Source organism: Haliotis asinina, chromosome 3, assembly GCF_037392515.1.
Source record: "Haliotis asinina isolate JCU_RB_2024 chromosome 3, JCU_Hal_asi_v2, whole genome shotgun sequence".
NCBI lineage: Eukaryota > Metazoa > Mollusca > Gastropoda > Lepetellida > Haliotidae > Haliotis > Haliotis asinina.
Genome location: NC_090282.1, coordinates 21988247 through 22014271, shown reverse-complemented (window position 1 = coordinate 22014271; position 26025 = coordinate 21988247). Strand labels below are relative to the sequence as shown.

Genomic DNA, 26025 nt, shown 5'->3' with positions numbered 1-26025 from the left:
CTGAACACCCACATACAATGTTGTTGCTTCATTTCCCTCCGTAGTTTTCACTTTATAATGGCAATCAGCAGCTGGCTCTGAGTTCTAAAGTATTGATACTTGTTGGGCAGTGATTGCCTTGATCCTCAGGCATAGACTCAAATCCTGTTTAACAATTTGTCCCATTTTAATTCTCGATCTGTCAGCACCATACCAATCCTGCATCATGTCCTTCCCACAATACACCATTCTACTGAAGTCACCTACAATCCCCATCTGTTTGAGACTGACTGCTGAATTAGGCTGACACCCCTTCATCATCATTCCATTCCCATAGAGGATACTTGTCATATCTTCCTACCAGCCTCTGTTCCAATACAGCCATATTTCCCACCTCTCATGAAATCCCATCAGCAAAAAATCACAACACAAATTATTTCCCTCCTTTCTCTCCAATCAGAACACCTGTTACATTGACTTAGACCCAACTTGACTAATAGAAGCAAATATGAGACAACAAACATCCCTCATCTGTCTGAGATTTGTTGCTGTTGACGTGACACACAAGACTTTTAGTGGTTTGCCTCTCCGATGTCAAGGCAACAGAGACGCCATTGATTCCCTATTAAATGACTGAGTTCTGTCTGCAAGAAACATTTATGCATCGTATCCAAGAAGAGGTTCTAGTTTTCCAGAAGCATGTGGAAATTACCAAAGCCTTGCGAATGATCACTTTTGAAACAAGGTCCCTGATTGCACAACTAAATCTGATTGCAACCAGTCACAAAGCCTGAACACGCACACCATGATGGCAGGAAGATATGACCAGAAACCTCTGTGGGAAGAGAATACTTCATCATGTTCATGAAACAGAACACACCACCAGATGGGCAGGGCATGCCTATCCTTTCCAGATCATTCTGTGGTTTTCTGTTCTTCTGATTTTCACACATATTTAATACTAAAAAGGGCTTTAGATAAGGGCTGTATCGATATATGTATGGATAACAAATATGCACAATACAGTAGGAAAAAATCAGAAAACGTAGTAGACACGCACCACAGCAATGGTATACGGTCTTAGAATCATTTACAGATGTATTTATCTGAAAAGTTTTGCTATATTGTTTATTGACCTGTTTAAACAAGAGTAGCAGTGTTGTGGTGCATATATGAAAGATTACTTACATGCCATTAAATTCCATTCAGTACTCTTAACTTTTCCAAGTACTCTTATATTGAAAAAATAAGACGTACGTACTCCTCATGTTGAAAAATTATCTGGAGCCCTGACTTAATGAATTTGTTTCTGATGAGGGTCCTGACTGGGTATTCTTTACCACTAACGTTTCATACATGAACAAAATTCAATTGTATATCCATTTGTCCCTAATCATCACCACAATAATGAATAGCACTAAAAGATCAATATTTTTTATCATGACTTAAAGAGATAGATGTGGAAAAAAGCCAAGCTGACAGTATGGCACACACCATTAGCTGATAAATGTCACAAAGCCTTTCATTCTGTCGATGTACATGAGTATATTCCTCCGACAAGGAGTCAAGCATCATGCTCTCATAGCTGTTTTGTAATCAGTGAATTAGTGAGTTTAGGTTTATGCCACTTTAAGCAATATTACAGCTACATCACGGCAGGGGACACCAGAAATAGGCTCCACATATTGTATCCATGAAGGGAATCAAACTTAGGTCTTTGGTGTGATGAGCAAATGCTTTAACCACTAGACTACCACACTGCACTGTTTTCATTTGAAATGTAGGAAATGTATATCATCTTCTCCTCTGCCATCAAATGCACGATTTGGAAGAATACATCCAGTATAGATAAGATGCACCAACTCTCTGTCCACAGATTTGATTAAGCAGACATTCTGAAGTTTGTTTTTAAACATGGCTAAACCCTTAGGGTTACTACTAGCTTTTCTGCTGTATTGATTGGTCCAAATTCTGTCAACATATCAAAATACATGAAAACTCAATACTCCTGACAATTGAGTCGGTCCTTTAACATTTAGCAAAATGCTTCAAGCTACAGCATTTGATACAGATTTGCAGTTCCTCAGGTTACAAGGACACCTAATTCTCCAGTCCAAAGTCCCTACATTGAATGATGAAAAGTGTTTTCAGGATCTGGGTTTGTGGGACAATGTTGGAGAAGTACACTTCACCCTCAAGCCAGATTTAGAATTTCAATTACGGCATATCCCATAATGTAAAACTTTGCCAAGTCAACGCATCTCTGAGCGATTGATTCCCAACATGAGTTCAAGCATGATATGATGATAGTTCAGGATTGCAACAGAAATAAATCTGAGAGAGAAAGTAATGGTCACAATGACCTTGGTGATACAACAAGCTGGCCCTTGTGTAGCCATGTAATTATTTTTGTCTGAGCATCTCCACCTCAGCAGTTCTGGAGGGGAAGTCTGCCAATTCCTTTGCAGACAAACACAGAAATTTCTGCCAGAGAGAAAGGTCAAGACCAATCTGGATGATTGTGTCTGTAAGTAGATCACAATACATACTGATCATCACAGCTATTGTCATAAGGTCAAGACCTTGTCACAATATAGACAATCATATTCTGGAGGATAACAATTCTTTCAGATCATCAGGACAAAATTCTGACCTTCCATGCCTTGTGTGACATATGTGGTCCCTATCATGATTGCTGTGTCCAATTCATTACGAAAAAAAAAAAAATCCTGAAAAGTCTCTGAAGGATTACAGTTGATAAACAAGATTTCCTGTATAAATTTTTCTGTTTTGGCTGATAATAAGAAAAACAACATTTTCTTGGGTTTGACACACTCTGTCAGCCATGTTTGCATCCTTTCCCTTCTTACTGCACCATGTGCAAATGTCCATTCCTCCCTATCAATTATCACATTCTTCACAACTACTAGTATGTTCACTAATTGTTAGGCTTGTGGGATCTCCTAAAGTGACTCCATGAAGAAGCAACATAACTCACATACTTAGCTACATAAGGAAATGTTGCATTTCAAGTAGTCATCTTCATAACAGCACTAAATAGCTCACACAGGTATGTTGTTTGGGTTTTTTTTTCATTAAATGGCTCAAATCAGTAATCATGTTCATTTTTTTTACACAACATTAGATTGTGCCCCAAGAGTCCCAGGAGATTGATCACTGAGAACAAGCAGCTTTCCATGAGCATTGGGAGGAAGCTAAACCTGCCTATTTTGTACCACTTTTATCAGTAAATATGATTAGATACCCACATAGCAGATTGTACCCGATTTAAGTTACATTTGTCACAAAATAGTTTCATGCCACACTGTAGTTCAAGTTTTTGTCTTAACCACCAGTGAGAACATCCTTGTCTTTTCTTTCAATATTGTTTATCACTGCCAGCAACATGCATACCCGAGTCCTACCACTATATTCCGAATGCTTAAAAATGGCAACAGCATGGCTGTTGACAAAGCCCTCAAATTGAAAATCCAAACATTATCCTTCGATCAGAAGTTTACTGAAAAATACACTTCCATCCTTAAATGGAATAAGCAGGTCAAGTAAAGGGGCCAAGAAGGTGGATTGTACATACTGCCATGCAGACATTGATATTGAACATTCTGGAAACATGCTGGAAGGAGCCAGATTATATTTATTATGAGAGTACACACTTTTACACCTCAAAATACACTTCTAGCCACCATGAATACACTTTGAAGGCAACCCAGTTAGCAATGACTGCCAATGTTGGCCCAACTCTGAATGCTAGTGGGGTAGGCAGGTCTGGAAAACACTGCAAGGACATGGCCTGGAATGAACACTCACCATGATTAGTTTGTAAGAGGATGTTACTTCTGATAACCCTTCTGTCAAATGTATGCTTGAACAATCAGCAGATGACGTCAATGTGGCAGAGTCAGCTGAATAAGTTCTAGTGTCACTTCAACTGAAGGTTCCCCATATGTAATGTGAAGTAGCAGAAGTCTGCTTATGGTGTATATTCTCTAAAGATTTGACTGTTTTTCAGCCACGACAGTCGTAATCTTTATCGGCCTGTCAACATAGTGTGAATCTGCAATATCCTCTGCAAAGATAGGGAACAATTGTCCAAAGAAGGTCTCCACCTGACACCAGTTGCTTTAAGGAATGTAACAGTGTGTAAGGCTGCGACTTTGACTGTAATTACATTTGAATCATCTTTTATTTGAGACTTGTAAAATGCAAATGTTTTCAAAATGTCAAAATTACAAACACATTCTTACAATTAAAACTTGTACAGATACATTCTCAATAATTAATAACTTTTTATCTCCTTTCAACTGAAATCTCTTAGATAATTGGAATTCTATTGCCCTGAATTCGGTTCAGCCATTCTTGTAGCCAATGGGATATGAGAAGCTACACTGCTGACTTACATGTCCAGCCAACTACTTCATGGGCTGATATCACACATATTTGCATGTAGTACAAAACGGGATAATATTGTATTCCTGTCCAAAAACAATTATACTAAAATATTACTTTAATAATAATTTAATCCCTTTTCAATATCTGTTGGTTCGCACCTGAAATACAAGAAGTTGGAGTTGGGGCAGGGCAGTTATGACATATTGTTTGCTTTGTTCTGAATATTCAGACCAGAGTCAGAGTCGGGAGATTCTGTCACCATACAACAACAGTACTAGTTTGTGAAGAAGGTACTCACCATTAGGGAAGGCCAGGACACTGATGATGAGGAAGAAGAAGACGAGGCAGCAGATGCCACTCCAGATGTTCTCCTCACGTAGGCTGTCATCTCTGTAGGCAGAAAATAGGCTTACTTTTAGTCCAGAAATGAAGTTATCTTATTTAAAAATACAAAATTAAATATTTAGCTACCAAACAAATCTAAATAGAGCACAAGACAATGATCAATTTCTATACTGAAGCAAGCTCAATCGCCTACATTTTGTGACATTTTCTGTTGGTATATTATCAGTATACCAATTTTCAAAAGATACAGAACCAGTACATTGTGAACCAGTACATTGTATCGAAAGAGCACAAAGACTTCGTGATTATCTCTAAGACAAAAGTTAAAATCTACACAGACTTCCATTCAAACTTCCATTATGCACTTGCGTGTTTATGGAACATAACACAGGGGGTCGAATCTATGTTATCTATTTCTGTACAAATGGAGCCATCATGCTTATCTGACCACAGACATGATTATCACTGTCCTTATCAAACAACTAAATGGACATGTACTAAAGTCAAATTTTGCTTGTTCCTTTAATTATCGCTACAAATTACCTCCATATGGGTGGAAATACATACAGTAATTTCAATACATGTTGTACAGTCTCTGAAATGAACTGATTGGAATTGTTTCTTAATATATTACAGACAGTTGCCCAGAGAACCCTGAAAACATAGACTTGCCGTAATGAGCAAAGTATGGTCCAATTTAATGGGACTTTTTATGTATTATTTATTGAGGGTGTGACTGAAGGAACATGTAAGAGCTTTTGCGAAACAATAAATCAAGACATGACAATGTCTATGTTGTTTTACTAAAGGTACCATACCCTAACACACGACACTCAAAGGTTATAGGGTTAAGAATTCCTGCAATGTCACTGCTCACAGTATCTCCATATTCTATGGATGACACATTCTGGCACGGATATACTGTATTTTCAGATCTTTCTGATAAGCAACACCCAAATTTTAGTAAAAACATACCTTTTCAATAAATTTATGAGCATTTGATCCAAGTCAACCCAAATAACAAATTGAATTTACGAATGATACAGTTCGATTCACTGAATACATGAGTGATTTGTAACAGGTCTAATCAATATACTTCCATAATTAACAATGAAGCTAATCATATGTGTTGAATATTAAAATATATATACGTATATATTTTATATTGTGATTGTATCCGTCAATACTCAGAACACACACAAATGATACTGAAATAACTAAACAATAATACGCTTTGAGCTGAAGCCACACTGCACTTAACATGAACTAAGTAATAAACTCTGCAGCTGTTCTGGATGCTGAAAGGTCAGTGAACATCCATTCCTGAAAATAGACGATCGATGTTGTGTTTTAGTTTGTACATGGTTGATACAGATTTGTCCTTGATGGAACACAAAGGCTGCAACAATTCAATCAGATTTAAAAATCAAAAATAATATTTTCAATAACCATTATTATCTATTTCGATTCCATATTTAAATCTATTTTAACTGTTTCCACACACCAAGAATGTAATATTTAATCAAACTCGGGCAGTTTTGAACGCTGAAATAAGAGGAAACGCGATTGGTTGATGCCTATCTAATTATTCAATGAGTAATATCTTTATTGGACATTGTTTATTTGATGATGGATTTCACGCCAAAAAATGCCGAACTTACTTGAACTCTTGAGAATTAAATCGTTACAACCCTATGAAACACTGTTTAATGTCTTTTTCTGGGCACTCGTCAAATTCAAAGCTTAATCTCTTGATGAACAATTATGATTCAAGCTGTCATCACTGACTGTAAATGAAATGTGCAAGTTGAACTTTTAACTTATACAGTATTATTCCATATATTAAAAATACTGGCAAGAATAATTATGCTTCAAATATAAATAGCAAAATATGTATTGGCTCATAGGATGAAAATCAAATCCTGTAAGTTATATTGTCTATAGATTGAACAAATACATATATACAACTTCTTTAATTCTCGAGGACGATGTTTTGATATAGGTTCTTGTATCGTTTTCAAGTGTGGAAAATGACTTGAAAACGATATAAGAACGTGTATTGAAATGTCGTGCTCTAGAATTAAGAGGTTGTCACCCATACATACTTGTTCTGTCTGACTTCAAACTTCTAAACATGCTACTCCAAGTCATTTGTATGGTCTAGGCCTTGTCAACAAAAACTAAAACGTCCAAACCTTTTCAAAACAAACTGAAACAATTCAAGGTCTTTTCAAGGCAAACTGAAAAATATCAAGGTATTTCCATGCTCCTACAACTGTAGTAAGTGAAGAGTCTTGCTGCTGCAAACATTCCACCTGATCTATCCGTCGCTTCAGTCTGTTCTTAGGTTTTGGTTTAGGATTTTGACAATTGTTTAAAACAGGACAGTGCTAATGTGGTCAAAATATGAAGTCTGTGTACTCCAGCATCAGCAGATGTTAGCCTACATGCACACACAAATTGACAATAACACCAAGATTAGAGCTTCAGCCTGCAGATTCAGTACAGATAGACCAAAAGCAGCGATAAACACTAAACACTGCATTTCCTAAACAGTTTTCTCGTTCTAACTGTTAAATGATTGTTACTCAAGCTGCTCAATCTAGCTTGTCTGATAAACCGAGAACATATTACGCCTCACCCTTTGTTTTTTCCCAGCCCTTTCTATCAAAAGAATAGACATTTGGCCACAGGAGAAGTAGTTCAGGAACAAATCAGTATCTCACAGTTGTCACTACAATTTTCTGTCCATAATGGAAAGGTCAAAATGGTGAAATATTAAAAAAGATTTACAGAGATCGAAAAATCCACAAACAAGTCAGGTGTTACTGTGATACACTATCATATCTACAGTGATGAAGTAGCCTAGTGGTTAGAGCATTCGCTTGTCATACCAAAAGACCCGGGTTCGATTCCCCCACTGGTACAATGTGTGGAGCCCATATTATTAACACTAGATACCAGGCTATTGCTCTGTACTTAGGAGTGAGTGAAAGACTGAGTTAATGAAAGAGAGACTGAGTAAGAGAGAGAGAGAGTGACCAAAATACCAAAAGACCCAGGTTCGATTCCCCCATGGGTACAATGGGTGGAGCCCATTTCTGGTGACCCCTGCCGTGATGTTCCTGGAATATTGCTGCAGCTGGCAAAAAAATAAACTCACTCTACAGTTAACTATCCCCGCCATTCTACAACTGGAATAACACAGCGCTAAACCGTCTTTGTGGTTTGGATAAAATACATCTGACGTCATGCAACTAACATGTTAAAAGATGCACCATTTATCATACCAAGTATTCCACACCTAAGATAATGGACAGGAAATTCCTAATATTACCAATAATGATGTTAATTTTCCCTTTTCAGAGAAGGATGCCAGACTTCAGCATTCTATTACTAACACATTATGCACCGAGTTGAATACTGTATGATCCAACATGTATACATCATCTGAATGATAAACTGATTAATACCATGTGGAGCTGCTGTTCTGCCATGCTTTAACTAATGTAGCCTTCACTGAAGCATCCTATGGGGTCCAATATTTTATCATCTTCATATACTCTATTATTAACACTGGATACCAGACTATTGCTCAGTACTTAGGAGTGAGTGAAAGACTGAGTGAATGAAAGAGACTGAGTGAGTGAATGAGTGAGAGACTGAGTGAGCGAATGAGTGAGAGACTGAGTGAGTGAATGAGTGACTGAGTGAGCGTATGAGTGAGAGACTGAGTGAGCGAATGAGTGAGAGACTGAATGAGCAAATGAGTGAGTGAATGAGTGAAAGGCTGAGTGAGAGAATGGGTGAGTGACTGAGTGAGCGTATGAGTGAGAGACTGAGTGAGCAAATGAGTGAGAGACTGAATGAGCAAATGAGTGAGTGAGAGACTGAGCAAATGAGTGACTGAGTGAGCAAATGAGTGAAAAAGTGGGGTGAGTAAGAGTGAGTGAGGGAGTGAGAGAATGAATGATTGAAGGAAAGGTGAACATCATGCATCATCATTCCTGCAGGTTATTTCCTGTGTTTCCAGGACATCCACTAACAGCAACAATCATGATTTACAGTGTTCAAACATAATGTCAGCTGGTTCTAAACTCAAAAATGTCTGCAAATAGGACTATGTACCTAAAACCTATTGTTATAGAGGGTCTCCCCGGGAAACAAACAGAACCTTTTACTTAATGACAATGATCATCAGGATTTTGAATAATGACAAAATAGGACTTTTTACAACATATATTACTACAACGTTCATCTGAAGTTCTCAGCTGGACAACAATATGATGAAGCTGCATGAATAATTCCCAGCGACCTTCAGAGAGATATTGTACTCCTAAATAATGTAACCTGTACAAGGACTTTTGTGCTTCCCCAAAGTAGAATCCATAAAAGAGTGGTTCTGACGTCAAGGGACTAGAATAGACAGTGACATTTCACATGTGTCGCCACTACAGTAAATCATCTAACTGATGTTACAAAACAACTCAGACAGGAAGAGTCTGTCAATCTTAAAATATTTCCCCATGAAATTGTTATTCTACTTTCCATTAACAATGAAAAAGAAACTACCATCCAACTTTAAGTCATGTACTCTCAATCATATGATTAGGCCTGGCAACAAACTAATTACGTGGCAAGTTCAGCAGTTGCTGTCCCCACAGCCCCTACTCCAAACAGCCTCCATTCATTGCTACTGTAACAAGAACTTGGAAACCAGACAGTAGATTATCACCGTCACAAAACCCTATAAAATACAACTTGTAACGCATGTAAACTCTGACACTTTCCTAAAATACATATCTATGTTGCCAGCATTAGAGCTATAATGTCATTTCACAACTGTAGCAATTTGCAAAAGAAAACAAACAATTCATTGCCCATCAACCTCTGGCTGCAATACACCACAGTAACTCACTGAACGTCTCACACGGGCAGACACTGATGAACATGTCACACGTGCAACACTCAGGAATATCTCATACATGCATTTGCCGAGGACAATCACACACGTGCATCCACTTACGAAAATCTCACACATTCATTCACTCAGAACATCTCACACATTCATCCACTAAGGAACATCTCACATATTCATCCACTAAGGAACATCTCACATATTCATCCACTAAGGAACATCTCACATATTCATCCAATGAAAAACATCTCATATATGCATTCAGTAAGGAACATCTCACACATGCACTCACTCAGGAACATCTCACACACATACCACCACTCTGGCACATCTCACCCATGCACTAATTGAAGAACATCTCACAAGGAATTCATTAAGTGATAATTGTCTGCTATGCACCACACATGTAAATCACATGTGTGGTGTAAATGGTTCCAAGAGGCGGGTTTTTTGGAAGTTTTAACATGTGGGTGGATATGGCTTGTAATTACCATGGCAAAATGTTCCATTTCACAGCAACAAATGTTTGCATGTAAACATCTACCATCTATCAGTCAATAAACAAGTATCAATACCATGACTCTTCAACTGTCAAGAACAGTAACATGACATTATGTGTAATGCCATCATGTTCCCAGCAGAAATGATTACTTCCGATGACACACTGTATCAAGCTAACACTCAAGTCTGACTGGTTAATACAGAGGTTCAAAATCACATTAGCCTCTTTAGGATTAGAAGTGTCACATTCAGAATACTGAGCCACAGACAACAGGTCTAGCTATGAAAGTCTCGTGATGATGCATTAGGTTGCATGAATGAAAGCCTTGATTCTAGATGTGCCTTGCATCAACAATAGCATAAAGAAGATAGATGGCATTTGAAAACAGTTTTAACTAAGACTCAGAAAATTACCCCAGAGTGTGGCTACAGGTCATTCTAATACAGATCAGTATTAGTCTTATGATTAACACTGCACTTAGCAATTCCAGCCAAAAGGAGATGGTGGTGTAGCCTAGTTGTTAAAGTGTTCCTTCATCACACCAAAACCTGGGTTTGTTTCCCCCAATGGGTACAATGTGTGAGCCCATTTGTGGTGTCCCCAGCTGTGACATTGCTAGATTATTGCTGAAAGCACCATGAAACTTAAGTCATTCACTCACTCTAGCCAAATGATTATAGTGGCATGTCAATAAATGAGCCTGGACCAGACCATCCAGTGACTCTATCATGAGAGTCAGTCTAAGCCGTTGTCAAACAATAAAATGCATCAACTAAGTCCATGAGACTGTCAGACCATTATGTCATGAAAAGTGCATGTTATGGCAAGCATGGGTGGAAGATAAATATATTTTTGTCTAACACTGATGTTCACATCTTTCCTCTTAAGTCACACTGCTGAACAAAACAACTGACTTACCTTCAAACACCACCTGCAGGATGTGAAGGAACAAATCATTGACTGAAGATATACAAATGTATCACACATTCAAAATTTCATTCAGTAATCTTCATATATTTCCACATGTTCCTGCAGACAATGTCTTGGATAAAAATCAAATAATAAATTGAGTCACCTGGCCACCATGAAATTATTTAAATGGCATCAAACAAAGTTTGGTTATTTATATTAATAAGGGTTTTTTTCACCTGTAGGAGTTGCTTAACAAGCATATGTACCTAATTTGGGTTGTAATTCCTTGGACAGCTCAGGACCATATCTATTAAATGTTTTGTTAACTGAACACTCATTCAAATGATCAAAGACAAAGTTTTGACGGTGCTGTGCCTCTACAGTCTACTACAGTATCACTGACTAAGTTGTGTCACTGGCATTAAGTAGTCATATATTTATGTAATTGGGACTTACAAGTTTGATTAACAATACTGATTTCTAGATCCAACTGGATGTATATGTACACTTTTATCCATGCATGACAAAGGCATTAAGATTTATACTGATACATCTCATTACAAGCGAAAATAGAAGCTTTCATGCATATAGGATATTGCCTTTACTAACAAAATATTCAGCTTAATATCATACATCTGAAAATCCCCCGACTTTAAGGACTCCTGACCAATGCCATTGTGGTCCCTGTTTGTTGGAACATGAAGGCTGCCAGGCAAGAAAACTGCTGCATCATGATGCTCATCCCTAGAGGCAAGCATACCCATTTCCAAGAAATGATTATTACAAGCCTTGAATGAAAAAGACTGTGATCAATGAGACTCAATCAATATTTGTCACTGAGTCAGCCAACACAGCATTGAAAAGTACTTGAGAGATGTCATGGGATGTCGGCTTACTGTAGGAGGAAATCCCTGGGGTGTACGCTGTGGACCTTTACCACTTAGATGAAACCAACAATCAGAGGAAAGCGCTGACAAAGAAAGGATGATATGAAGCGGAGCGAACCTGACTTCCAACCAACATCCTACAGATCCTGACACTGTTGTGGGAGGGAACTCTGCCAAACCAAATGCACTGCCTCATATAGAGTGATATAACTGAACCTCAGCCATAGATTACATATAAACATGGTATAAACAAACTAGTAGAAAGTACAAAAATGTGACCCAACCTAAGATATTTGCTATTCTAACATATATAAAAGTAGATATATAACATCTTCATGGAGATTATGCAGTACAAGAAAACAATGATCTTAGTCTGATTCTACTTGTTGTATGACTGGTAACTGCATGATTTAAGAATCTCTTCATCACTGCCATACATTCTTTCACCAACAGCTTTCACAACTTGTGACAAGATTACCAGAACTTTGGAATTATTCAGATACCAATCATATGCATAATCCCATTACCATGCACACTACAGCAAATAGAGTGGAAACTGGATTGCAACAATTTATATAAGGTACTCAAAATTTATGTCTTAGAATCTAAGCATTTGGCACAGGTCAGACCCACTACTAGTCAAAGACAAGTATGCACCATATAACAAAAAATATCAATCTGCTATACACATGTATAGCACACAGCTTTGCCGCCAGTCCTCAAGTCAAATAGGAGCATAACAGTACAGAAATATGGCCAACTAGGCCATCCAACTGTAGACTTAAGCAGTGTTACAGAATGATGCATACTAACTGCTGAAATTACCATGATCACCACTGTATGTGGAATCTTTAAACAATGGCAGAGCATACTTGACATGATATGCATGATAGGTCATGAATTGATGGTCCATGAATTGATTCTGAGGAATACTGAAGTGTGTTCCATATAATGTGATCTCCAATATGTATGTTAAACATCATTATAAACATGATAGACAATGAATAACCATTGGGAAATTAGTTCAGGGTGGAGATCACATCTCTGTTTTCTGTATTACATTGCAGGTGCCCCTTAATGAGAAACTTGCCCTACAAACAGATCCAAAGCCTGATATACCAAGGTACATCTTTTGTACCATGTACACCTCATAAAATATTGTTTGTTCAATATCAAAAGCATTGCACAATGTATCATGCCATTGTATACTGTATCATGTGTATTGCCTATTGTATCAATCAATTTTTTTCATGTTCTATCATGTATTGCATATGTGTTTGCCATTCATATTTGACGTTTGTGTCATGTGTATTGCATACTGTACCATTTGCATTTAATCTATGTATGATACATACTGTGCCATGTACATTGTGTCTTCAACCACTGTACTAGCTGGCTTTTTATGTGTTGCAGGGTAGCGTGGTTAGTGTTCGCTTGTTATGCCCAAGACCTTGGTTTGATTCTCCATATGGGTATGTTAAGCACTGGTGTTGGCACTGCAATATTGCTAAAAGCAGTGTGAAACTAACCTCACTCACTTAAGTCTGCTGTACTTTCCTGGTATTTGTAACAAATGCTTAACACTGCACAAAGCGATAAAAGTCTGGACCAAACAATCTGCATATATATAGAGAATCTTTTATTTTGTATATTTTAACATGTGAATTACATCTTGTATCCTGTGTATAATACAAATTGTATCATGAATATTATTCTATGTTTTATATTATTATTATTGGATATTTATGTTGCATACACATCCAAGCAACTAGTGTTTGATCAAGGCACTGGTATTTTTCCCTCAATCATGTTATCAATCTCAACTTCCTTGGGAGTATACAATTCTTGCTGTCTCTTTCACATCCTAACAAGGTACCAATTCACACCTGGGTGGACTCGAACCCATAGTCACAGTACTTTGTCCAAGTTCACTGCACTTTGCTGTACACGCAACTAGGTGTTTGCACTATCTTGCCATTTACTAATGAATTTGTGGGTTCTTTAATGTGCACAGGGCTGTGTACTGAACACTCGGGATTGTGACAACACAGAAAGAGTCTATACTGTAAACCAACTATATTCTGCGACCTACTAATTATCGTGAAAACTGCAAGTGACAGTCAATCGCAGTTCAAAATCACGCAGTAGTAAGTACAAAAAATATGTTTATTTCCAACAACAAAATGGCGATGATAAGTGACAACAACTAAACCTCTTGAAGTACAGATACAATCATGACACATAACTAAGTCTCAGGACAAAGCAATACACTTGTTGACACCAGGCTAATCCGTTAATTGGATAATGTTTGATCTCTGTTTATTTAGAGATCGTTTCAAAACAACCACTCGCAAAATTAAATCTAGCATTCGTGGCTGAGTAGCATGCTTTGCAGTAGCAGAAATAAGTTGGTTTACAGTAATTACACAATATTTAGAAAGTGGTCAAATGTAACATGTCATACTTGGGATTACACTTTCTTAGTAAAGTACTTAGTTCTTGTACTTTTTTGGTTGAGTCCCACCTGGGATTCAAACCAGCACCTTCAGAGTCAGGCACCTAATCGCCAGCACACAAAGTCATCCTCCTAGCCCACTTAGCCAGCACAACTTCCACAAAAATGGAAGTTGGACAACTGGTAGTCTAGACTGCGTACTTTGTGTACCCCTCTGATAAGTGCAAATTGCAATGGCTCTAATGGCCAAAAGCTATGATTACAAAATGCCATTTAGAAAGGGGTCAGATGTAACATGTGACCAAACAGTCGTTCATTCCGACACTCTCCCCAGTGTTGACTCTCAGCCACATAGATCTGCACACTCATATACAAATGCTAATATCCGTTTTCAATACCAGAAGTTCCAGCGCTCACACTGTCTTGTATCTATGGCAACACCAGATCTAGTTAAACCTGTAACTGCTCAATACCAAATGGCATCCTGACCATGACATCTCACCCTACATGCAGTCAAAGTGTCAATGGCATCTTGAGCATGCTTATATAATAACTATAAATGGACAGTTATTAAAGCCTGTACATACATTCCACTAACTTTATTGTGTTTCACGACAATGAATACACAAAGACAATACAGGAAAACACCACTTGCGCCTCAATAACCTCAACACACGAACCCAAATTGCTGCTGATAAATATCAGAGCTGTGAATGTAATTTTCAAGCTTATATAATGAGATCCCTGGAAAATTCCACAAGTCTTCAACAGCCAATTCTGATGAATCACTGACTGCATACTTGACAAGGCAGTTGCCAATTTCTACCAACAAAGGAATCTGATGCTGATAATGAGATTAATTGTGGAGTTTGGAATTCATCGATCGCAGCAAAGAGACAAAATTAAGGCATCAATGGAAGTGAACACAGCCTAGATTGAACTATCATGACCAAGAACACTTGAAGAAGATGAAGCTAACTTGACTCTTATTCTTCTTCAGTACATATGTACATGTTCCAGTCAAAACAACTACAGACTGGACACTGTTGATCAATACTGGGTTTCCATGTTAAATGTGGTGAACTTCATAAATACACACAGTGCTTTTCTTTGCAGGTCCAAAAGTATGTTTGGATAAGTAACATTATTTTCATACTTTGGTCCTTTGATGGCTGACCATGACAACAAAATTCAATAAAATAATTTACAAATACAGGGACCTTGATATTATAATTTACATCAGAAATGACAGCATTTGTTGTGATGCTGGAAAAACTGGTGTATATAAGCACGAAATAAGACAGCAGAACTAGCAACCTGCAACAATACTAGTGAAAACAGTTTAAGATACACCTGACACTTTGGTCACCTTGGTGGTATTGGTACTTCACTATAGTACAATAAAATGTTCATTCATGCTTAGCCATTCCTAAATAATATGTGAGCCCCACTATAGTAAACCATCACAGGACACATAACCTTAACTAGAATTTAGTTTCAGAAAAATTTCAATACAAACATACATGTCAACATACAAAATAATACAAAAAAGAACAGAACATCCACAAGGAGCCAAGAACACATCTGACTTTCAAACCTAGACCAAATGAAATCCAGACCACATTTTCATTTTATTCTACAGCATGTGGGCAACAGAAACAGTGAGTGAGTAAGTTGGGTTTTACACTGCCTTTAGAAATAACCTAGCCATATCACATTGGTGGGAAAGAGGCTCCATTGTACCCATGTGGGGAATCAAACCCGGATCTTTGACACAACGAGCCAATGCTTTAACCACTAAGCTACCCTACTGCCCCTTTGTAACAGAAACATGGGTTGATGGACAACAAAGTTCTGGTGTGTTCAAAGCTTGTTACATTAGTCACAATCAATAGAGGAAATGGTGTACATGGCTTCCAGTCCGTGACAGAGGGCCAGTCAGGTACATTTCTTTCAGCTGAAGGACTGCACTAATAAAGCCCATTTGTAAGAGGGAAACCTTATGCGCCCAACAGATAAGATTGCTTGTAGACCCTGAACGGATGACATGTTTTACTGGTTTGTGATACAGCACTATCACACAAAAAATGTTTCGTATTTTGAGATTCAGAGTTTTGTCCATAATCATTCAAAATTTGAAGATTTACAGCGTCATTTAATGAAAATGATGCATATGAGTGAGTGAGTGAGTGAGTGAGTGAGTGAGTGAGTGAGTGAGTGAGTGAGTGAGTGAGTGAACCAAACAAAAGCACTGGAATCTGTACTTTACAGAGAAAGTGTAACCCAACTACAAAGTTTACCATTTGAACATGTTCGAAGTGACATAGTTTACTGCACCCATATGTGTTAAAAAAACATGATCTCGGGTTAAAAGCTTAGTCACAACGAAATATTAGAAAGACACTCTCTACAAAAGGTTGTTCAACTTTAATGCTAATGGACACAACTTTGATGATGACAAATATATGTTTCCTCCATATTTCTTCAAGCCTGTGAAGATCTGTGTCTAAACTGGTCTTCAATAACCCATGCTTGTCGTAAAAGACTACTAACAGGACAGGGTGGGAAGTCTTCACCATGTGGTCCAGGTTGATAATTTGATACTTTACAAGACCTCAGCCATATAGCTAAAATATAGTGCAGCGTTAGACATTAGACAATCAACTTTTTTCTTCATTGTATTATGAGCCGTGCACACCATACTTGTCCTTCACTGGACCATCAACAAGGCCTTGTACTTGCAACTGACTCCGAGGCAACCCCTGAAAACAGATTAACTCTACATCTATGCAATAAAACAGGATTAATGAGCCACATTTTAGAATTTCAGCCATCAATGTCCTAAGATTATGAGTAACTTGACCCATTAGTATTCAAACTAGACTGAGTTTACTGGTACTGTTTTACAAAGCAATCTTAAAGAAAGATGTCTCTCAGTACAATACCGTAACATGAACTTACGATAGTCATATTGCTAAGGTTGTTTGGTAGAACTGTACCTCTGACTTGAATGAGTTGCCAACACATGATTATGTTAACTCTAACAGCAGACTATTGTGACTGAAATTTGTAAGAATGGTAAATACTAAAATGTTTATAACAACAAAGATTGCTGTCATCAATTAATCCCTTAAGACTCAGACTGGTGATCTAGAGGAAAGAAAGGGAAGCACAGGTTTGTAATAAACAGTCACCACTCACATGTGCTAAGAAAAGATAAACAGTCACAATTGACACGGGCTAAAAGAAACTAGCATCGTAAACCACAATGTATTTATCTTAGCTTGTTTGCTGTTAATATTGCACTCTGCAATATCCAAACTATAATGGTAGCAGCGGCTTACACCATCTTTATCGATCTGTGCAATGAGCATACAATGACATCCATCTAAGATCTTCATGGGTTGAAAATCCAGGTAAACTCATGAGGGATCATATAATGAGAACAAGTGTGTGCAACTAATGTGGTAATGTCACCATCGCTAAAGAAGAATGAAATATCTATAACATGTTTACTACCTAAGTATTTTGGGGCTACATACAAGATGGGCCCTGTGAAAGCGCAGGGTAGAATAAGCCTTCCGCAACCCATCCTTGCCAAAAAAGGTGATTGTGCTTGTCGGAAGAGGTGACTTACAGGATTAGGTGGTATGTCATTGGTTCCCAATGGTGCAGATCGATGTACATGCTGTTGATCACTGGATTGTTTGGACCAGACTTGAGTATTTACAGACCGCCAGCATGAGCATTGATCTGTGCAATTCGGAACTGATGGCGTGTGAACTAAGTCAGCGAGCCTGACCACCTGATCCCATTAGTCGCCTCTTACGACAAGCATAGTTGCTGTATATGGTAAGCATGGTTTGCTGAAGGCCTATTCAATCCCGGACCTTGACAGGTCCAAATGCCATGTAAGCTATTACTTAGCTATGTGTCCAAATATATATAAACAAATCCTAATCCCATAATCCGACTTTAAAAACAAAATCAGTATATAACATTGTCAAAGAGTGTGAAGATTGGATATATGCAAACACCAACGAGTACAGGTTGCTGGGGAGGTAATGCTGGGGACCTGTTCTAACCCTGAAGTCCCATGAATCATGAATCAAACTGGAAGGCTTATATTGTTACCATAGCTAAATCAATAAAAGCCTGATCATAATTATCTAATTCTGAATTTTTAATTAGTCCCCTACCCACTGGACAGACTGAGCAAATAGTCCTGTGCAAGATTAACCACAATAGCAATAGTCCAACTACTAAACATCTGTCTCCTTGTCCTCCCTATTGTTCACTGACTCATACAAAGAAGGAAATGGTGTTCCCTGTCGGTCATTCAATGGAAAAAGATCACTGCGCTGTGTACATCCCATTGTCAGTGAGGCCACAGATACCGGGGCATCATTCGTTACATAAACCTGTCCACTCACCAGCATAATGGTAGCATTGTCCTTGCTGTAAAATGTCCCTGCTGGACATACTTAATATCTCTGTTCTTACACTTGTCTCATCTGTTGGTAACATATGTCCCATCATCAACAGATCATGGGGGCATGATGTGTCTTGTGTTAAATATTGTCTATGTCATGTACATACAGACATTGTTAGAATTTAATGGGCTGACAGTTCAGGACAGATACCTGCAACTAGAAGTCCTCACAAACTTGACCCAAGTCACTGCAAACACTCTCTCCCAGCCAACTGACTCGGAATCTATGTTAAATAACAGTGTGTACATAAACTATGCAGACACATGAAGAAGTCTATGTCCCTAATGCTAAACATATAAGACTGGGAAAGCCTTTGACTTCAATATCATAGTAAACAGCAAGAACCCAGCCGAATTTCAATGTTGGTGAATGATTACTTTTATTACCCAGAAATAATGTGTCAGTTTCACACAGCACTAATCTGTCTAGACATAGACTAGAGGCACTAACAGATCATTTAATTTCCCTGTCATATGCAACTCAAAGAGTCTCTGTCATAACCAGCTACAGAAAACATGTTTTCAAAACTCTTCCACTGGAATAATGTTAACCTCTTCTCATAGTTAGTGGATAGACAAAACTGTCAGAATGTTACAGATTTTGCTTATTCACTTCTTTAAGTGCTTTTCTTATTCAGTTCCACTAAATTCACTAATTTGAATGTAGGCTGCTATAGATGGGAAGGGAATGGGTGTAGGCGGCTAAAACTGGGAAAGGGATGATTGTAGCTCTGGGAAGGAGATGAATGCAGGCTGTTATTGTTAAAGCTAGGAAAGGGATGGGTGAAGGCTGTTATAGATGGGAAGGGGAAGGGTAAAGGCTGCTAGAAGACTGTTATAGATGGGAAGGGGAAGGGTGAATGCTGCTAGAGAAGGGCTGAGTGTAGGCTGAAAAGGGCTGGGAAGGGGATGAGTGAAGGCTGCTATAGGTGTGTAGGGGCGTAGGCTTCTATGTTTGGGAAGGGGACAAGTATAGGCTGCTATAGATGGGAAAGGGTGGGTGTAGAATGCTAGATTTGGGAAGGGGTGGTTGTAGCCTGCTAGATTTGGGAAGGGGATGAGTATAGACTGCTATAAATGGGAAGGGGGTGAATGTAGGGTGCTAGATATGAGAAAAGTATGAATGTTAGTGTATCGACTAATGATCAATTATCATGATTATAGTTGTCAGAAATCCTTGTGTTGCATCACAATTGACACCTTGAGAGACATCCATCTTGTGATAAACAGCTAATTATGGCTGGGTTGTATAACCTGTTTTGTCAAAACATCATCTGTCTTTAAGAATCCTGCTCGACTAAGCACTCATAATTGCCATGAAACTAAAAATTGATAAAATCAGTTAATCGTGTCGTCATTCCCTAACTTTGTCGCATTATACATAGAGTATATAATGTTTTATACCTTCCACTAGTTATTGTCTATTCACAATATCTAGACTTACTGACTATCCACATGAATAATGCCCTACATTGAAGGTCTGATATGTTTTCGGCATGATGTACTGTGATCAAGGCATTAACACTCTCATTCAATAAGTATTAAGACGGGACGCAGCCTGGGAAACAGTGACCAAATGTGTCTGTGTGACTGCACAATACCAATCATGCTAATGTAACAATCCCCGGTGTTCCCTGTCCTCGTATTACAGGAGATTACAACCGTCACACATAAACACCAACATCCTATGATGCTATCAGAAAGAGATATTTTGTCTCTTTACAAAAAATTTAACATTTCAAATACAGATTGCAAGCGACTGAAAATGTGTTATTTCCTGTTATCAAACACTGATGTAGGATTCCATGTTTCAGGGAAAGGTATCAATAATAACTACAGCAATCTATGTTTTTAATAAACAGAGACACTGCCTGACATTTAAACACTGGAAATTTTAAAACCTTATTTTTTTGCAACACCTTGTGTCTTGCTCATGTTCTCACAAATAGAACATTTTGTCTTAGCTAACACTTCTTCATGCTTAAACTAAGTTTTATAATGTCAAATTTTAGCATACAAATGAGCAAATTATGGAAACCACAGGAATAAGCCTCTAATCTTCATCTGCTTTTTCACCTGACCAGAAACATTCCAATCTCAACATGTTTTTTAAAAAAAAAGTATTTGTGATGACTCAGCAGATTTTTTTCTGTCAGACTGATTATCAAAATATTTTTCAAAACATTTTCCACCCTCAACCTTATTTATAAATCTACCACGATTAACAACAGCTTTTGAGTGTGCCATTTTGTTCATCCGTAACAGTACAGGAATGAGCACAGAAGCATGAATACAGTGAAGAATGCATGATAACCATATCATAATCAGGCTGTTAAAGAAGTCAGCAACACAGGCAAAAGCTCATCATATTGACAAGTATCACAAAAGGCATGGTTTCACCTCAGATCTTAAGGTGTAAGGGTTTCATACTGATTTTTCAATATTTCACAAAATAATATCTGAGCACTTTGTCATACTGCTGATGATGATGGGGTGGGGATGAGGGTCGTTCACATTGTACATTCTTCAAAATCATCACCTACATACACATCCCTGCCACAGATTATAAATGCCAGTCCCTAAATGCAACACAAGAGGTTTCAGTCTACACAAATTGAGGAGCAAGGAGAACACATTCATGGACACTCATTCATCCAACACTCACTATCATGAATATTCTGGGCCCAGTGGAAGGTCAAGTTGCTTAGGGAGTATTCATACATGTCACGATAAAATAACACACAGCACAGATGATCAAATTGTTAGACACACTGAGAGATGAGAACACGTTCAGAGACCGAACTTAAACTTCAAATTCATGCAAATTTATCGACACATGATACTGACAGTGACGCCGGTGACAGATAAATGATAATGATGAATTTCATCATATGTTTACTGGATTATCTTGGACATTAATAAAGCTGCTAGTACTTGGACAATAGTAATTATTTTCCCGATGAGCATCAAAAGGTGAAATGACTTAAACATGCTAAACAACAATATCAACTGTTCTCGCTATAACGTCCTTACTAATCACTGCGTTATAACGAGGTAAAATTACGATGCAAATGATCTGATGAAACTTCAGAACAAGTGAACAATCATATTTTCAGTTATCTGATTTGTAAGACAAGGCGAGTCTTGTCGGCCCATGGCAAACGCATTTAATGGCTTCCACATAACATGAGCCAAATGTCATGACAAGGACGACACTTTAACATCTCAAAACGCTGAGAACCCATCGGATGACAAATGTCGACAAAATCACGTGTTACTCACCGCGTGAAAACAGTGTACAGCAAGCCCAAAATTGAAGCTGCGAGAAGAGAGATGGTATGTGGTTTGTAGAAAAAATCCAGAGATATGTCATCGACTGATCTTTCGTTAATTATCACCCGAAAATACTCATCGTCCTCTGCGATCATGCTGTCTTTCTTTGCAGACGCCATTTTCGGATTAATCTCTGGGGAGAGTTGTACAGGGGAGGTAACTCTTGGTTTCCAGCCAAGAGCCGAGTAATAACTCCTTGCTAAATTAACATTTCCTCTCATTCGTACCACCATAGGGAAATCGATAAATACTTCGTGTCGATCGTTAAGGGATTCACATAATACCCTCTCCGCCAATAGCGCTCTTGAAAATGATAGTTTGGACATTATGTTGATGAATATTGACCCTGTATGGGAGCGTTCATCTCAGTATTCAATATTTCTAATAAACCAGTCTTGATTTTTTTAGTGCACTGTCCTATATACAAGTGTGCAGTTATTCGACCAGCGTATTCCTGTATTTCTTCGCCATGAACAGTCAACATTTCCACATGATGAAGTGTTTATTTAATTTCGGGGCATTGTGTCATTCCCATTATAGGCTAACTACATGTAGTCTAATGTATTCCAAGTTTGACTAGGCGTCCAATACATAACCTGTTCCAAGCGAATGGTTTTTAATTACCAGCTCTCTACCCTCCATCAGGATGACTGTTCCACCAACAGTTATTAACAGTTATACATAACTGTACCAGATTCACGAGTATGAGCATGTATTATTCAGCTATAGAGTTATTATAGAGTTCCACGATGTATCATATACACCACATATATATGAAATTATATCTGTGCAAAGGATATTCGGACTTTTGTCTGATATATACGGTAAATGAATTAAGATCTTATTATGCTTCATAAATATTGTAGGCAGCAGCACAAGCGACATGGACTTTGTAAACACTTTGTAAAAACTGTGATGTGTCCGCCACTGACAGGTCAATTAAACTGTGGTACTTTGACATGGTCTAAACACATTTTTATTTCATCAAAATACACAGTTGTTCTTGAATTTTGATAGTTCCGTCAAGTGAAAAGGCAGTGAACAACATCTTCTTTATAATAAACACATTAACGCTTAGGCAGTTTCCGATATAGGTCGAATATCTTAGTCTGCATTTAGATCACTACAGCCGAGTTTGAGGCGACAATGGACGATTTGACAAAGTCTAGTCCCAAATATTTAAATCCAAGTAATTGTTTAAAAGTGATTCACGGGAAATAGCGTTAGCAGCTTCATCGGACAATGAATTCCACGAAATAATCGTTCTCAGTAAAAATGATTGAGGATACCTTTGCGTTCTACAGTTAATAAACAGTTTGAATGTAAGTGGATGAACTGTAGCCAATTTTCAAAACAAACAACCTATACTATAGGTTTTTCCAAGTTTTAATCCTAGTAGAGGAGTTATCTCCAAATATCAAAACAGACAATGAATGATCACTTGGCTTCTAATTATATTATGGGTAGGCCCTGGGAGTCCCCATTACAGGTTTATTTCAAAGTATAGTCAAATTGGGAATAAACAGCTTAACAGTTTTAGTACATTATTAAGCGTAGGGGTGCTCCATTATATGTTTATGTTCATGAGTTGTCAAAATTGGAGTAGCAATACTGGGAATAGTCATAATGGGATGATACTGGGACCATCCCCGTTGTAATTGACGCATGTAAAAAAACCCATCTCGCTATTAAAAGCCGGAATTGATTCACGTAAGTTCGGATTTAAAGTATTGAAATAATTTATTGATTCTTTGCTTGACAGACAAACGGTCTTGTCCAAATATTACTGTTCTGGGTACTTATTGCGTGTCTTCTTCGAAAACAATATCGAATGGATGTGTACATTGGTGCTACAATTACCCCAAGGATCAAGACAAGGTCGATACTGAAGTTCGAAGGGGGGAACTTTAAAGACTTATGTCCACATTATTCTTTATCTTCAAAGTATAATGGATTGATAGCTAAAGTGCACTGTTTCTGCGGGGTTGTCCCGTGAAGGTTCCGGGATAGAATCGAGATCGGGTGGTCTGGCTCGTGGTCATACTCGACCCACACTGTGAGTGAATATGGTCTTACGCCGTTTTAGCAATATTCCAGCAATATATGGCGACACCAGAAATGGGATTCCCACATTGCACCCATCTGAGGAATCAAACCCAGGCCTTCGCTTTCACCTCTAGGCCACGCCATCGACCACTCAGTAATTTCATTTGTCGATGTAGAGTCATCAAACGAGAAAGTTATTGATAGTCTCCCTTATCAGTAATTGCCGAATATTCGAAATTACTTACAACAAACGTGCATTGCACTTTGATTTACACCATGCGAAAAGTCAATACTCCCAACGCCAAGTCCAGGGTGCCATTGTACAAAGCGGTCAAGTGAAACAAAATGGGTGAGTGAGTTTAGTTTTACTCCACACTCAGCACAATTCCAGCTTTACAACGGCGGTTTGTAAATAATCGAGTGTGGACCAGGCAAAGTCAACGTGCCTGACCAGCCGATCCGGTTAGTCGCCACTTGCGACAAGCATGGGTACTGTAGATTAGTTCACGGGGCATGATGCGGTCATTTTAGTAATATTTCAGATATGACAACGTTCTGTAGATAATTGAATCTCAACAAGACAGGCCTGTGACTGACGTCATGAACGTCGATCTATGCAGATAGAATGTGCACAGACATGCATGAACCAAGTCTAATCTCTGACCACCAGGCCCCGTTAGGTCCTATCTCAGGGGCTTGTAACGCTAAAACGTGCAATCAAGGTATACATTGTCCCTGATGAAGTATTAGTACTATAAAAAAGGACCGATTTTTTATAATACTAATACCCCATCAGGGTCAATATATACCTTGATGGCAGTTTTTAGCGTTACAAGCCCCTGTGTCCTATCATAGATTAAGAAGGGCATGGATTGCTTTGTTTCAAATGGTTTCTAACTGCAATAGGAAGGAAGTAACACTAGCCAGATAATTTGTTCAAACAGGAATTCACAAAAATCTGTAGTAGCTATTTTGTCTGTCGTGGTAAATGAATAGCTTTAATCACTATTCCAAATATATTTATTAAAAACTGTAATTCGGGTGATCCGGAGACGTAATGAGAAATGTTGGAAGTCAGGATAACTCTCTCCCTGCCGAGTGGTGAGAAGCAAACACATATCACCAAACTGACTCTCTTTTAACCTACATGTTTGGGCGAGAGGCTGCCTGCCAAGGAGTAATAGGATTAGCTGTTAATTACTTGCTAATTACTTGATCAGTGGATTAATGGTTTGGTGAAGTCACATGTTAAATGATGGAAGCCGCGGTGTCTAAGCGGGTTAGGCGTCTGCCTTTGTGTCCTGCATGGCGATTAGGTGTTAGGATCATCCTAAGGATAGATAGTAGGTGCACACTTTGACTCTGATGATTTTTGTTCGAATTCCGGAAGGATGTATTTTGTTTTGTCATCAAAGCTTTTTATATCTGAAAAGGATTACTTAACTCTTTGGGTACGTTATTTGGACTAACGCTTAGTCACTCAAATTCAAGTAAGGTCATTAAAATAACGTCACCAAATATCACCTCCCCAAATATAATTTTGATCCTAACAAATAATCCTATTTAAACCGAGAAGGAGCCCCAGGGAGACCATAGAACACAAGAAAATCTAGACTTGTTTCTTTTAGGACTTAACCACTGCAGAGAGGTCTAGACAGTAGGTAGGACAATATGGTTCAGGGACTATGAGACAGAACACACGTACAGTTAGTTATCTGAGTCTCAGACACAGGGGGTTGTAATCAA

General features: G+C 38.2%; 1 protein-coding gene across 1 annotated transcript in view; it reads right to left on the bottom strand.

Moving 5' to 3' along the window:
* Positions 1-22372, bottom strand: part of LOC137277669 (phosphatidylserine synthase 1-like) — a 63788-nt gene extending 41416 nt beyond the window's left edge. Inside the window, exons 1-2 of the mRNA XM_067809534.1 lie at positions 22183-22372; positions 4688-4779 (exon numbers count right to left, since the gene is read on the bottom strand). Of these exons, the coding sequence (XP_067665635.1) occupies positions 4688-4779; positions 22183-22352 (262 nt within the window). The 5' untranslated portion in view covers positions 22353-22372. The remainder of the gene's footprint in view (positions 1-4687; positions 4780-22182) is intronic.
* Between the last annotated feature and the right edge of the window lie 3653 nt (positions 22373-26025).